Source organism: Vigna umbellata, chromosome 8 (genome assembly GCF_029865625.1).
Source record: "Vigna umbellata cultivar VRB3 chromosome 8, Vumbellata_1.0, whole genome shotgun sequence".
NCBI classification, from domain to species: domain Eukaryota; kingdom Viridiplantae; phylum Streptophyta; class Magnoliopsida; order Fabales; family Fabaceae; genus Vigna; species Vigna umbellata.
In genome coordinates this window covers 43,164,188-43,181,103 of record NC_142172.1, presented here as the reverse complement: position 1 = coordinate 43,181,103, position 16,916 = coordinate 43,164,188, and the positions used below count along the sequence as shown (strand labels likewise).

Genomic DNA, 16,916 nt, shown 5'->3' with positions numbered 1-16,916 from the left:
TTTTGCTGAGAAGGTAACTGAACATAGTATTTCGATTGCAGAAAGAACGGCTAAGAATTATTCATCGGACCCCATCTTGATTCTCGCCACGTGGAAAATTAATTCACCGATTTCCCTGCATGCTCTCTTCAACTATTTTTAGTTAAATCTTGGTTTAAAATGACCGAATACTGTAATTCAATAAGCTTATAATTACTAACTAAAATACACAGTTTAGATATTAAGAAGACTTTATATTCTGATTAGACATTTTACTACATACTTTTCTTCTTCTATACTTTGGATGTATATTTTACGCACTACACTCTGATTAACTAAAAATAATAATTCGATCATTTTTAATTAGATTTCTTATTCTTGTTTGATTTTCTTAAATGGTTTGAACCTTTCAACTTTTTTATTTTAATTTTATTTATAAATTAAATTTTCAGAATTTTAAAATGAAATTGTTAGTTGTTAAAAATAGTTTTGTATTATAATTAAAAATATAGTAGAAATTTAAAATATAATTATAATTAAGTATATTATTCATTATAAGTAGTGCTATCAAAATGGGTTGTAACTCGTGGTGAGCCGGATTGGCTCACCAATCCACCTAATTTAATTTAATTATTTATTATATTGTGTTTCATTATTATTAGTCAGTATTATTCAAGTCTCTAATATTATAAATAGACAAGTTATACAAAAATTATCAATATTAAACTTATTTATTCGTAATATATTTTTTTTATTTTGAATTGTCTTTGGAGTTTAACATCATTTTTAGAGTGAAATTTATTTAGATTTGAATTAAAAAAAATTATAGTATTTTATTTTAAAAAAAACTTATAATTAAGTGAGTCAATGAGCCAACTTATTTAACCCACCAACCTGTGGTGGATCAAGCCGGGTTCAAATTTTTTCAGCTTGTTAATAAGTGAGCCAGGTTGGGTTAGCTCACTAAATGATCAACCCGTGATGGATCGGGCCGAGTCGTATCGAATTACCCATTTTGACAACTTATAAGTTTAGTTATAGTACAATTGGCATGTTGAAAACATTTGTTTATTGTGATTGTTACTTATATAAACAACACTTAGTTAAAAAATTTGTGAAATGTTGACTAAGTTTACAAGATATTTGACTTAAAAAAAACAATTTACTTTAAAACTATTCACAAAATTTTAAACATATATAAGAATATAAGATTGACTTGGTAAAATTAGAAGATAATGTGAGATATTTGAACTAGCAAAATTAGGAATGAAAAATAAAGTTTTCTTTGTTTGAATTCATTTTAATTTTGACAAAAATCTCGATATTAATTGGATATAAATGGTTAGAGATATAAATAATATTTAATATTTAGAAGTAACTATGGAGACATGGATGAGATGGACATTCTTATATTTAGATTCATCTTCGTTTTAAATTATTAAAATATTTATAATTCATTAGACAATTTAATATACTTGTATTTATTATTCTCTCTTGTTTTATATTTTCATTTCAATTGAATTATTTTTTCTTTTGTTACACTTTTTTTATTTTTTCAACTATTATTTTCACTAAAATATATACTTGTATTTATTCTTCTCTATTGTTTTATATTTTCATTTCAATTGAATTCTTTTGTCACACCTTTTTATTTTTTTAACCATTTCTCATGTTAAATATTTGCAAAATTCACTCAAATATGATTTAATTTTCCCATGTTACATGATCACATATTTTTTTCTAATTTTTTAGAATAATAAAAATAATAATATATTACATTTGAAGAAACATAAACCTCAATTTCACTAGATCAAATAACTTTTTTTTAAAATATTTAATTATTTTTACTTTAATATTTGTATTTATTATTTATTTTTTAATGTGAAAATATCTCAATTTCAAATGGTTAATTCCATAAAAAATTCTCAGCGTACTTTTTTTAATTTTAAATAATTGATAATATCATATTTTGTTTACTGTGATTTTTATTCTTTTGTAAATAAATTATATTTATTACTCGATGAGAAGGAAATTGACAAAAATTTCAAACTTGCATATAAAGATGAAAGTGAAAATGAAATTTTACTTAAAAAATGAAGATGATAGTCAAACCTGCACCCAACGTATAGCCATCCTTAAGCAAAATCTCATAACTTTGTTTACTATTTTTATTCCAAAGAGGAAATATAGAAATATACTAGAACGCGATTTACATCCCGCCCCAAAAAAGATTAAATAAATAAAACCATAAATTTAACACATTTTTATTTTTCCAGCACTCCAAATATCTAACATAAATTTGCCAGAGTTTTCATCATTCCCTAGGTAACTTTGAAGTACCTTTCTCAGGCTGAGAAGTGAACAAATACATTTATAATTTGATTTCTTTTCCCTAAGAAGTAAAGCCCGGTAACATAGCCATCTCTTTAACCATCAGTGGGATCTTCCTCCTATAGTCTACAAGAAGCTAAAGAATGTAACTATTCGAATCAGCATATTGGACTCTCTTGTTTAACTACATCATTCCCTCGGTAGAATAAATAGTATGAGACAAAAATGATCACCTGCAAATCTGGAGTTCCAGTAATAGAACTTCATTCTTGTTCCCCTAGGCCCACAGAAGTTCATTACTTCGGAGTTAAAGAACCATTAATCCAATGCCACAACCTAGGTTCAAGATATTGTAGAATTAGCGTGTGTCTCAGTTTTCTCTAATTCGTCATTCATAATATTTAAAATGTCATTTGGGGGACATTTGTCTGCGGGGTTCTTTGCAGATGTTTGGCAGAAGCATTCAGGCCAAGAATTAGTATAGAAAGACTCTGGAGAAACACGCTTATGAGGTTCTCCAAAGTTTGTTCTGAGCATGACCTTCCTAATAGCTTCATCAAAACCAGCTGTCCGCCCATTCTCCTTATCGATGAAGATTGGGGCAAGAGATTTTCTATCAGGTCGGATTGTAGTACGGAAGCCATAATATAGACGATGTCCAAGGAGATTGTTGGCAAAGTTGCTAGGGCCATCATAAGTTGGCATGAAAATGTCAGAAAGAAGACAGACCATGTAATCCACAGCAGAACCGGCCAATCCCCTAGTGTTTTCAGCAAGCTCTTCAGAGTGTTCCACAGAAGAATGATTCTCGAGTCGAGGGAACAAACTTCGAAATGGTTTCATAAATCGTTCCCCTCCAAACAATTCACCAGCTGCAAGATATATCCTAGTCGAATTGTCAAAACCCAATGCACGCAGAATAAGACCAACCTACAATGAGAAACACACAAGTGTGCGAATTGAAACATTCAAATCATATAATCCAAACAAATTTGAAATTTGTTATCACCAGCATACATGTAAAGGTTAGTTTATTAACAAAGACCCTGGGAAAAAATTAAAGAACAACCAAAGCAAAACTAATGTTTACCTCCTCCGGAGTCAACGGGCATTTCCCAATAGCCCTTCTTTCATTATAGACAAGTCTTTTAGGTGCAAAATTTTCTTCTCGATACTTTTTCAAAATCTTTTGCTCCTGGGGCGTAAATATATCAAAGCATCTGAAATCACATCCATATTCAACATGAGTAATTAAGAAGAAGAAGAAGCTTTATATATGTAATTTTTCAGAGGAGGGGATTGAGTTCACCTGTGTACCAAAAATCTGATTTTTGGATCATCAATTGCAATACATATCAGACTAGTAGTACTATAAATATGGATTATTACTGTTTGTCTTTTTCATTATATCACATCATATCATTTATGTCTTTTTGCATCACATCACATCATATCATTTCAAATCCATCACACATCAGAATCTCATTTTTCTCTTTATCCTTCCAACCTAAATTCCTATAACACTTCCGCACAAGCTTGTAATATAAACACTCTTATAAAGGAGGATATCCATGGTGCATGTCTAAGAATTTAACGAACTACCAAAATTACAATTATGTAGTGCAGTAGAAGAAAAAACAAGAACAACATTCTATTTCTTGAACAAATATGCCCCACACATCATTAATTAGGACAGACTTCAAACTTTGGAGCCAAAATCTGTTTTACAAGCACTTAAGATTGAAAAGAAATAATTCTTGAGGGCTTAATTGATCCCTCTCACAATCTTCTATTTATAAGAATAAATTGATACACAAATACATGATAAATAGGGTAACCCTAGACACAATATAATCATGATAAATAGGGTAATCCTAGACACAATATAATCATGATAAATAGGGTAACCCTTGACACACTATAATGATGATAAAATAGGATAAATATCCTAACACTCCCCCTCAAGCTGGAGCATACAAATTGTATGTACCAAGCTTGGAACAAATAAACTCAATCCGAGGACCCCTTAATGACTTAGTCAATACATCTGCGAGTTGATCGTTTGACCCAATAAACTCAGTACATATTTCTTTGGTCAACAACTTTTCACGAACAAAATGACAATCAATTTCTATATGTTTAGTCCTCTCGTGAAACACTGGATTTGATGCAATGTGGAGAGCAGCTTGATTGTCGCAATACATCTTCATAGTATGGATGTCACAAAATTTAAGCTCTTGAAGGAATTGTTTCACCCATATAAGTTCACATGTTAATGATGCCATTGCCCTATACTCGGCTTCCGCGGTTGATCGAGCTACTACATTCTGTTTCTTACTTTTCCATGAAATAATGTTTCCTCCCAGAAAAACACAATATCCTGTTGTAGACCGTCTATCAATAGGTGAACCTGCCCAATCTGCATCACAATACCCAGAGACATGAATGCTTCCTTTATCTTCATATAACAATCCTTGCCCGGGAGCCTTCTTTACATACCTTAGAATGCGAATGAGAGCATTCCAATGGTCAACACATGGAGCCTGCATGAACTGACTAACCACTCCAACTGCAAAGGATAGATCTGGCCTTGTAATAGTGAGATAAATCAGTTTGCCAACCAGCCTCCTATACCTCTCTGGATCGGAGAATAATTCACCTTCTTCTGTCCTTAATTTCTGGTTTGGGTCCATGGGACTGTCTACCGGTCTACAATCAATCATGCCTGTTTCTTGTAATATATCAAGAGCATACTTCCTTTGGGAGATTACAACTCCATCTTTTGATTGCGCTACTTCAATGCCTAAAAAGTATTTGAGACTTCCAAGATCCTTGGTTTGAAAATGTCTACACAAGTACTCTTTTAGTTGAGATATTCCAACAGCATCATTTCCTGTAATGACAATATCATCAACATATACTATTAAGTAAACACATTTCCCGAGAGAAGAATGACAATAAAAAACTGAATGGTCTGCTTCACTGCGTTTTAGCCCAAATTTTTGAACAATGGAGCTAAACTTTCCAAACCAAGCACGTGGGAGGAGGTGAATCATTTGCACCAGGAGGCGTGGGAGGAGGTGACGAGGGAGAAGAATCTGAAGTAGGAGATTCACCATTGTCTTGGGGAGGTGGACTATCCATTGAGGCCCTGTGTGGGATGATCTCAGTATGTGGAGAAACAGGTGTAGAAGGATTGTGATCAAGACTTGGAATGACAGAGACAGTGGAGCTATTTGACTCAACCATTGGAATAGGAAGGACTTGCTGGAGGATAGAAACATCCTGAACAGATGGAGAGAAGTAAGGAGTCTGTTCAAAGAATGTGACATTGGCAGACATGTAATACTTCTTAGTTTCAGGAGAGTAACACCGATATCCTTTTTGAAGTCGAGAATAGCCTAAGAAGACACATTTGAGAGCGCGAGCGGAGAGTTTGTCTAGACCTGGAGACATGTCATGAACAAAACATACACAGCCAAACACTCGGGGAGATGTATGAAAGAGAGGATCATTAGGAAACAAAATGGAGAAAGGGACTTTATTATCAAGAGAGGAGGAGGGCATCCTATTAATAAGATAACATGAAGTTAAGATGGCATCCCCCCAGTGATGGACAGGAATATGGGCACCAAGCAAAAGGGTACGAGCAGTTTCAACCAAGTGTCTATTTTTTCGTTCTGCTATACCATTTTGTTGTGGTGTATGAGGACAAGTAGACTGATGTAAGATACCATGGGAACTCAAGATGGCAGAAAAGGAGGATGAGAAATACTCTTTTGCATTATCAGTTCTTAATATTTTGATTACTTGACCAAATTGATTCTTGATTTCATTCAAAAAGGATGTAAAGATAACTAACAATTCAGAACGATTTTTCATAAGATAAACCCAAGTACATCTTGAATATTCATCAATAAAGGTAACAAAATATCTAAAACCAAAGGAGGAGATACGACTAGGTCCCCATATATCAGAATGGATGATGGAAAAACTAGAATTACATATTGATTGAGACCTTTTAGGAAAGGAAGATCTAACATGTTTTCCTAATTGACATGACTCACATTCTAAAGTTTGGAGACCACTAAGTTCAGGACACATCTTTTTTAATTTGGACAAATGAGGATGGCCAAGTCGATCATGTAGCACTTTAGGATTAGGAGCAGCAACACAAGACACCCTTGGACGAGATCCAAAATGGTATAATCCGCCAGCTTCATATCCTTCTCCAATCTGTCTCCCCGAACCACGCTCCTGTATAACAAAAGATTTATGATCAAAGGTTATTGAACAATTTAACATTTTAGTCAACTGGCTTAAGGAAATTAAATTAAAAGGACAATTAGGGACAAAAAGGACTGAGTTGAGATTGAGGGAGGGAGACAAAGAAACATGACCGACTCCTTTGGAAGAAGTTTTAGATCCATTTGCAAGGGTTATGAAATGAGGTTTTTCTCGAAAGGAAATAGATGAGAACAAAGAGGTATTACCAGAAATGTGATCAGAAGCACCTGAGTCAATTACCCATGAATTTTGACATTCCATAGATTGAGAAACGCAGGCTGTTGATGTATTGGGAGATTGAGATGGTTGTGCCAAGCTGTTAGACTTTAACCTTAAATACTCTTGATATTCATCCTCAGAAAACATAGAAGTGGAGGTTTCAGTTTTCGAAGTGGAAGTTTCAGTCTTCGAAATATTGGCGGTTTTGGAAGGGAAACCATGTAAGGAGTAGCAATTCTCTTGAGTATGACCCATCCTTTTACAATATGTGCATTGAGTACGTCCCCGACCTCCTCGTCCTCCTCCTCTAGTGCCACGTCCTCCTCTTCCTCGTGTGGCAACCATGACAGATGGTTCCACTAGTTCATGCGCTTCTTGAGTTTGAGATACCGGGACACGCAGAAGGCGAGTGGTCAATGTTTCCATAGAGGGAACCTCATGACTAGTTAGAAGTTGATCTCTGAGATGATCAAAATCGGGATGTAGGGCACGAAGGATCAACACCATGTAAAATTTGTCTAGTTTCTTTTTGATATCCTCTAATGGATCTACTTCCAAAAACATCCTAAGTTCTTCGATAGCAGATTGGGCTTCAGCCATGAAGGACACCATATCATGGTCTGCCATTTTAAGAGATGCAAGCTTGTTCGTAGTGTCATAGAGACGTTGAATATCGTTGGCATAAATGCTTTGGGCTTTCTTCCAAAAGGAGTGACAAGTTTTGAAAGCCCTCAAAGATACAAGAAGTTTGGGTTCCACTGATTGCCATAACAGGGTACACAACTGGAAATCTGCTTGTTTCCACTGATCAGCTTTTTCAGTAGGCACATGGCTTCCATCTCGCTCAAGGTGGTCATAATGCCCTTGGCCAAGGAACCACATTTCAACAGCAGCAGACCATGATAGATAATTTTTTCCATTTAGCTTCTCGGAGGTAATTGATGGACTTCCAGAGAAGGAAAGAGTACTGCCAGACGCCATCTCTGAAGAAGACAAATAGTACTAGCGAGGAACAAGAAAACCCTAAGGGTTTAGACGAAGGAAACTGTGACAGTGATGGACGACGGTGGCCGGCAACGGCGGGCGGTGAACGGCGGCCGGCGACGGACGACGGTGGCCGGCGGCGACGGTGGCCGGCGGCGGCGACGGTGGCCGGCGGTTGACGGTGGCCGGCGGCGGGCAGCGGCGGGCGACGAAGAACTATGGCGCCGGACAGATATATATTACGAGACAGAAACCAGAGCGGGATCGACCCGCTCTGATACCAACTTAAGATTGAAAAGAAATAATTCTTGAGGGCTTAATTGATCCCTCTCACAATCTTCTATTTATAAGAATAAATTGATACACAAATACATGATAAATAGGGTAACCCTAGACACAATATAATCATGATAAATAGGGTAATCCTAAACACAATATAATCATGATAAATAGGGTAACCCTTGACACACTATAATGATGATAAAATAGGATAAATATCCTAACACAAGCTACCCATTAGTTCGCTTGCATTTTGAAACCATAAAAGTGATCAGATGGAAGCTGTAATTTCTAGCTGTTTCAATTGTGTAAAAAGAAGGCTGTTTGAAAAATGTCTTAATTGGGATGGAATTGGGTTAAAGCCTCCTCCTTGCCACAAAATTACAGAGAACTAAGTACAAAAAAGTCAAGAAAAGCAGTAGATCAACTATGTCTCGCCAGTGACCAATGGACAGACAAAAAATGTTAATCAATTCGGAAATTTTTGGTAAATAATCCTAAAGGAACAACCTTGTCTTCCACTGAGGTACATGCTGATCACCTCTCAACTCAACCTGAAGACTGACACTCACTCATTACATCATTTGTTATAAAATCAACCTTACTATGTCTTGCCAGTGACCAATGGGCAGACAAAAAATGTTGATCAATTCGGAATTTTTTGGTAAATAATCGTAAAGGAACAACCTTGTCTTCCACTGAGGTACATGCTGATCACCTCTCAACTCAACCTGAAGATCGACACTAACTCATTACATCAATGTTATAAAATCAACCTTACTCCAGCAACCCACCCCTCAACCACACCTTCATCTCCTTCTCACAGAACAATGCCTCTAAATTAACCGAGAGGATGAAATTATAGTTTGTGTATATCGATACAGCTGGAGCAAAAAATAGAAAGAAACAAAGTTATTCAACACCAATCAACACAGTTTAAAGAACTCCTAGAAAATGGCTGGAACGCACCAACAAGATGGCCAAAGCTATTAAAAATATCATGTCTTTGTCAATTTTCTGAGAACTATTAAAAAATAAGCAATTATTTCTCCAAACATAAATTTAGCCCCATAAAAAGTAGAAAATAAACCATTAACAGAGAAAATGTGTGCGAAACTAGTCATATATCATACATACACAGGGAATCTGGTTTCTGAGAAAGATAACGAGAAAAGTCCCACAGATATTATATATGGTTTTTTCATAAAGCTTCAGCGTAAACATCCATTGCTTAAAATCAAAGAAAAACATGCATTTAACATTTGATATTGTACAAAACAAAAACAACAGTTACACAATATTTATGTCCCATTTAAAGTCAATAAACATATAGCCATATAAAGTATGTAAACATAATTGTCAAGTCCAACCCATAAGACTTACCCAGCAAATGCCAACATGTCCATCTCAAACCGAAGATGTATAGACATAAAGGGACCTTGTGTTCGAAGCTTATCAACAATTGATTGACTTAGCTTCATGATATGTGGCTTGAATCTTAAAGCATGATAGTTGACTCTACACCTCAATCTTTGGTATTCAGGATAGTCAATTTCTTCAGCTAAGCGATGTGAAAAGGGAGTAAGATAGATTGCCCCATGTTCCTTCATCTTCTTCAAAGCATCATTAGTATACCAACTTATAGGAGCATCTCTAGGAGGACGAAGCTGTGCCAAAATAACATTTGAACATACATCATCCAGAAAATTTAAATAATTTCAAACTATTTATTGATGACCAAATTATTACTCTACCTGAAAAGCCTTTATTTTCTTTTTTTTGCCACTTTTCTGATTTTCTGGAATGCTTTCCACAATTTTAACATCATACCTCAGTGTTTTGATAAAATGCTCAACATCATAAATACCATGGAAGCCACTGCATGTAATAAAAAAAGAAAGGAACCCATTAAGTGCAGTGTGACCATGACCCAGAAAAAGTCAAGAATCAATTGAACCATTCTCAATGATATACTGAAAAGGTGTTCCCCATTTCGTATCTTCCACTAAAGGCACATTTATTTCAACTAAACGCATAATTGGGGAAGCTAGTTTTAGGAGTCATATTGAGTAGGATGAGCAATTATAAGTGGTACTAACCCTTGAGGTACTTCCACTTAATGAATTAGACTTTTGGGTTAGACCCTCCTCTTGTGCTTAAGTCCTAACAATTGATTGATGGTACCAAAAGGACGACCTACCTATGGTTGGATTAAAGTGCAAACCCAATACTGAAAGATAAAAAAACTTGTCAAAGAGATAAGAACTACCATTGAGTTAATGTCAATAAAGTGAAAGTGCCCTTAAGGGGTGGCAATGTTAGGAGTCTTATATTGAATAGGATGAGCTACTTGATGTGATACTTAAGCCTTGAGGCTTTTCCACTCAGTGTACTAGTTTTTTGGGTTATGTCCTCCTCTTGTGTTTAAGTTCCAATCCACTTCCAAGGAAATAATCACTTGTTTTTCAAAAAATCTCTGACGAAGATGACACAAATAAGTGATTATTACTTCAAAAGAAAAATGCTAGTAACAAAATCTATTTTTTATCAATTGAAAACTATTGAAAATCACAAAAAATCGGGTCTTACTTTTTATTTAAAGAGTTATCCTTATTTTGTAGTTTCCAATAAATTTAACCAATAATGAAGATTGCCTTAGGAGGAATGTATTAAAAAGTGTGTTGCTAGCTCTCTTCTTCAAAATAAGTAAAACCAAGGATGCACTTAAACAAAAGGGGAGGAAAAATTTGACACTACAAATTAGCTACAAAGGCTTCATGTTCAAGAAGCAAAACAAATGTATCTTTTTTTATTCGTCACGATAAAAAAATATTCCTAATCCAAAAGTAAAGGAATGTATACTGGAGTTCAGAAACCAGATAAGAATTAAGAGTCAAGACAGTTTACCTGTCGTCATGCCAAAAAGAGTTCGCGTCCAACTCGGGTAGCACTAGCGTAGCATTCATGATCCGTGCAGCAAGAACAGCATTGGAGATCTACACATAGAAATAATAATGTATCAATATACCAAAATCAACGAGTATATATACAGAATTGCACCTCCATACACATAGGAAGCCTCAGAAGCATTAAATTCACCAAACTTAATAAGAGACGCAATGCAAAAAATTGCAGCTTGAGTGAAAGCACTAAACCAAAAGAAAAACAAAAGATAATCCCCACAATTTATAGAAGTACACTACAGTTTACAGTAAGAGTAAAAAGGTACAAACCGCACTACGCTGTTGATTCAGTCCACCGTTACATCGAACGCGCAAGTAGCCATTGCTCTCATTCGGAGGAGCTAAGACAAAACATCAAACACAACGTCAGAAACTTCAAGAACGTTATATGCAAAAAAAAAACAAACAAACAAACTATTGTATCAGAAATAGTCTGTAACTACAAGATTAGATAGATACGAGGCCAATGAGTTCGCGGAGCAGACGATGGGCGCCAACCGCCGGAATCAGCGTTGCTCCAGAGCTCTTCTACATGGATCTGATTAACACCGAACGAAATATGAACAACAAATCGTATAATAACATCATATAAGTACAAATTCCATTTCACCAAAAGAAAATGTATAAAGATGCTGAATGAATTCTCTTCGATTTGCTTAAAATACGTTCAGCGAATAAATAATCTGAACTGAATAATTTGCAAGAACCTCGGAGCGATAGCTGGATTGAACATTCGAAGTTCCCGTTGAAGAGAAGAACAAGGAGAGCGTGCAGATCAAGAGCACTACAGCAGCAAGAGATAACTTCACAATCATTCCTTTCATTCCTGAGCCTCCAGTGTGCCTCCCATGCTGTCTGTGGAAGCCAGCTCTGCAAACAAACAAAACATCGACTGTTTCATTCAAAAAAGAAACTCAAATAGAAGCGTTATCGAACCGTACCTCCTCATGGTTAAGATTCAACAACTCTGCTTTTGTTATCCTGCGGATTCAATGCATCGAGTTTACGCTTCAGTGATTAATTGGGAATTGGAAGGAGACTTCGGCTGAGGGTGTGCCAAATGGACCCTGCCGGCGATCTGCAAAGTGGTGGTCGCCGTGGACATGCGGTGGTAGGATAACAATAATGAAATGTAACCACCGACGTTGAAATAATTACAAAAATTCGCTTGCTAATTGATTTGGGCCAGTATATGGGCTTCATTTGGGCTAAGAGACTTGTGCCTTTATTTGATGGGTGTTACTCCCTCCAGCACCACACAACTTGCTTCCTCCACCACCCCATTCCCCTTTTACCCTTTTCTTATTTTTTCATTCCTATTTTACCCTTATTAAAATTTTAGGGTTAATATTATTTAAAATCCCACGTGGACATTCATTCTCTTTATCATTCTTCCCTCTTTCTCTTTATTATTTTTCCCAGGTTGTCTCTTACGTTCCACTACCCTTGGGTTGTCTTTCATGTTCCACTTCTTCTTCTCTTTTATAGAATTGTGACGTGAAAGTGTGGTGGACTTTGTGTTTAGTAAGATTGAAAGTGAGGAAAGCAATTCATCTTAGCCGTGAGTGTGGTGGTACTTCAAGGTGCTGGTTCAGAGGCGTGAAGGTGCGTAATAAAAACCTAAAATATAAACCCTATAATCTTTAAACGGATGTGAGCATCCGGATGCTCACATCCGTTTAAAGATTATACGGTTTATATTTTACAGTTTTTTTTATATTAATTTTGAAGATATTTAAATAATATAATTTATATTTTTTGATATATTATTTTTGAATATATTTTGATGTATTTTAATAATGTATTTTTGAGGATCTTTATTGTTATTAGTATACACCGCCAAACCGCTAAAGGAGGAAGAAAACAGATATAAAGAAAAAATGGAAGATGAGAAACAGATGTGATGGAGTTTGGATGAGAATTTGAGAGGGTTGGGAGGTGGGTTAGAAGGGGTAGAAAGATAGATTTTAGGATTAAAGTAAATAATTAGGATTAAAAAACAAAAAGGTTGTTTTTGTAATTATAAAAGGTTAGTTTTGTAGTTCAAAAAATATGTAATAGAATTGGAGAGGTGGAGGGAGAAAATGTAGTGGTGGAGGGAGTAACACCCTTATTTGATAGTTACGGCAACATTTTCTATAAGAAAAATAGTAAAGGGTAAAAGTAAAAATAATATTTTTGGAATTAAAAAAAATTGGGAATGTATAGGATTAGTGTGTGGTGGTGGAGGATGTAAAACTCATTTTTGTATAGGTGCATTTATAGTTTGGATAATTTGAAAGTATTATATAATTTAAAATGTACTTTTTATTTTATATTTCATAATATACAATTTAAAATACAAAATTATATTTTTAAATATACAAGTTAAAATAAAAAAAAATTATATTTTTTATTATATAATCCAAAATACATTTTTAGATAATATTTTTATTTATATTTTGGATTGTACATGTAATCCAAATGTATATTCCAAAATGATATAATCCAAATGTACATGATATTTTGGATCTACACATTTTTTGGGTCTAAGGATTTCGAAATAAAAGCTTAAAAAATGCATTATGAAAAATATCAAAACAATAATTGGTCCTTGATATAAATTTTTTTATAAAAATATAAGAATTTATTTTTTGAGAAATTTATGTAAATATAAAAACGAATAAATAATTATAAAATATATGATTCTCCACCGATAGTTCACTTTATAATGTGTAAGACGGTCCTTTATAAAAATACTTTAGGAAATAAGAGAATAATTTCCTGTTGTTAAATCATTCTACTTTTATTTATTTATAAAATAAAGAAGATAAATTTTGTTTTACTGAAAATATAAAAAATATTAGTATCATTTACAAAACATAAAGATAAGTATTTATTTTAAAAAATATATAAATAATTAGATTGTGTTATTTTAATATTAAAAAGCTAAAAGAATAAATAGAATTTTTTATAATGAGTTTCATTACTTAAAACATATATCATCTCTAAAACTTGTTCTTTAAGGATTTCTACTATTTTTCTTAGTGTTCTAACTGTTTGAGCTATTAAAAAATCAGAAAGTGTCTAAGTAATCACGACAAGGTCTTCATTCTTATCAAATCAATTGTAAAAGGGTAAATTAATTTATATTTTTTTTCTTCACTTTTCTATGTTTCATTATGCATGTGAGCTTAGCTCTATTGCATATATCATCCTCGTCTTCCATTAGATTATTTACTAATCAGTATTTCTAACGACGTACCCTGATTAGGATTTTGTGTTTGTAAGAGCATATTGAGTTTTTTTAACAATGAGAGTTGTTTAAATTATTTAGGGTTCTTTGAGCTTTAATATGGTAAATGAAACTAAATACATTGTTTAAGTTTTTAAGTACTATGATCCAATTATAATTAAAAAAATATTAAAAGGTATTAAACAATAATCTTACTAAATTAAGTTAAAAATTTGTTTAAAAGACAAACATGGTTTTAATTGAGATTTTAAAAACTAAAAACTAATTATTCGATTTTTAAAATTATACCGATTTTAATAAATTATTTCTTAATTAATTTTTTATAAATTTTGAACACCTTTCCATTTTAACTATTTTGAAACATATATGAGCGAAAAATGCCATACAACAACTAAAAATGATGTTGATAAGATCCAATCATGATAGAAACAAATAGTAATTGTGTTATTGTTGACTTATCAAAGGATGAGACACAAATATCTCCTATGGTGTTTGATGTATTTTAGAAAAATTTATTCGTATTAAGTGATTATTAGAAAGTGTAGTTAGGAAGGTCAATCACAATCATTATAATCATATAGTCTAATTTGAAAAGAATGACAAAAAAAAACATAAATGTTGGATATTTATTGCATGACTTAAACATATAACTAGATATTTGAAGGGAAAAACATGTATATATGACTGTTTTTTTCTTATTTGTAGTACTTCATGATTTTGGTGTATGTTTATGTTAGTGTGACTCTAGAAGACAAAAACACATTTATACCTAAGGTTAACTTTAAGAAAAATTGTAATCTCATGGTGGAATTAATTTGGTTGTCATAAAATCTATAACAAAATATCTTTTGTTTTATATCTTAGGATACACACATGTAATATATATATATATATATATATATATATATATATATATATATATATATATATATATATATATATATATATATATATGGGGTTTGCTAACGCGCGTACGCCTGTTTTTCAGTTGGTACATTTTAGCAATGTGTACCGGATTTTAGTAGACAAAAATACCCTTATATATCATGGATTCTAAGTTCTAAGGTTAAGGGTATTTTAATAATTTTCATTCTCAAAACTTAAAAAAAAAAAAAAAGAAACCCCCGAAACCCTTACTCACCTCTCTCATTCCTCTCAATCCTTTCTCTTTCATCTCTCTCACTCCAACATTTTCTCTATCATCCCTGCTGTAGCCCTAATTGAAAAAATCAGAAACACTTGCCTTTAAACAATTTGTCTTTCTAAAGAGTTGAGTCATTGACATATTCACCTTGAGGCAAATGTTCATTCAAGATCTCTTCAATTTCATCATCTTCACTAATTTCTCTAATTTCATCATCTGCATACGTTGAATCATCATCTCTAAAAAAACCCTCCAGGCCAATTACCAATTCTTTCGGATGTCATTATGCTATTGAAAATTAGATAAAATTAGATAAGACAAAAATTATAAAATAAAAACTCATTATAAAATCATTTTTTGTAAGAAATTGTTTAACAACAAGTATTTCTGATTTTTTCCAGGTCAATTACCAATTCCTTTATGCTTGTGAAAATTGGATAAAATTAGATAAGAAAAAAATTATAAGATCAAAACTCATTATAAAATCATTTTTTTGTAAGATTGTTTAACGACAAGTGTTTCTGATTTTTTTCAATTGGGGCTACAGTAGGGTGTTTCTGATTTTTTCAATTGGGGCTATAGGATGACAGAGAAAAGATTGGAGTGAGAAAGATGAAAGAGAAAGGGTTGACAAGAATGAGAGAGGTGAGTAAGGGTTTGGGGGTTTCTTTTTTTTTTTTATTTTGAGAATGAAAATTATTAAAATACCCTTAACCTTAGAACTTAGAATCCATGATATATAAGGATATTTTTGTCTACTAAAACCCGGTACACATTGCTAAAATGTACCAACTGAAAAACAGGCGTACGCGCGTTAGCAAACCCCTATATATATATATATATATATATATATATATATATATATATATATATATATATATATATATATATATATATATATATAGGGGTTTGCTAATGTGTGTTTAATAATTTTTATTCTCAAAACTAAAAAAAAAAAAAAGAAACTCCCAAACCCTTACTCACCTATCTCATTCCTCTCAACCCTTTCTCTTTCATCTTTCTCACTCCAATCTTTTCTCTGTCATCCTACTACTGTAGTGTAGCCCAAATTAAAAAAATCAGAAACACTTGTCGGAAACAATCTTACAAAAAATGATTTTATAATGAGTTTTCATCTTATAATTTTTGTCTTATATAATTTTATCCACTTTTGACAAGCATAAAGGAATTGGTAATTGACATGGAAAAAATAAAAAATACTCGTTGTTAAACAATTTCTTACAAAAATGATTTTATAATGAGTTTTTATTTTATAATTTTTGTCTTATCTAATTTTATCTAATTTTCACAAGCATAATGACATCAAAGGAATTGGTAATTGGCCTGTAAAAAAATCAGAAACACTCCTTGTTAAACAATTTCTTACAAAAATGACTTTATAATGAGTTTTCATTTTATAATTTTTGTCATATATAATTTTATCTAATTTTCACAAGCATAATGACATAAAAAAATGACTTTATAATGATTCAAC

The 16,916-nt window shown here is 32.9% G+C and overlaps 1 protein-coding gene across 1 annotated transcript; it reads right to left on the bottom strand.

Annotated features, from left to right (window-relative positions):
• Window positions 1-2,219: 2,219 nt before the first annotated feature.
• LOC124847159 (O-fucosyltransferase family protein) lies at window positions 2,220-12,172 on the bottom strand. Its single transcript, XM_088096446.1, has 9 exons — window positions 11,984-12,172; window positions 11,750-11,912; window positions 11,502-11,580; window positions 11,313-11,383; window positions 10,987-11,075; window positions 9,834-9,957; window positions 9,463-9,746; window positions 3,401-3,530; window positions 2,220-3,240 (listed from the first exon to the last, which is right to left on the bottom strand). Exons 1-9 carry the CDS (start codon window positions 11,989-11,991, stop codon window positions 2,653-2,655), a joined length of 1,536 nt encoding a protein of 511 aa, XP_087952572.1. The 5' UTR covers window positions 11,992-12,172; the 3' UTR covers window positions 2,220-2,652.
• Window positions 12,173-16,916: the final 4,744 nt, after the last annotated feature.

Excerpts from the sequence above, each read along its gene's own strand:
- LOC124847159 (XM_088096446.1), bottom strand. Across the intron at positions 11,581-11,749 it reads AATCCAGCTATCGCTCCGAG|ATCCATGTAGAAGAGCTCTG; the intron begins GTTCTTGCAAAT and ends GGTGTTAATCAG. Across the intron at positions 11,076-11,312 it reads TGAATCAACAGCGTAGTGCG|ATCTCCAATGCTGTTCTTGC; the intron begins GTTTGTACCTTT and ends TTCTATGTGTAG.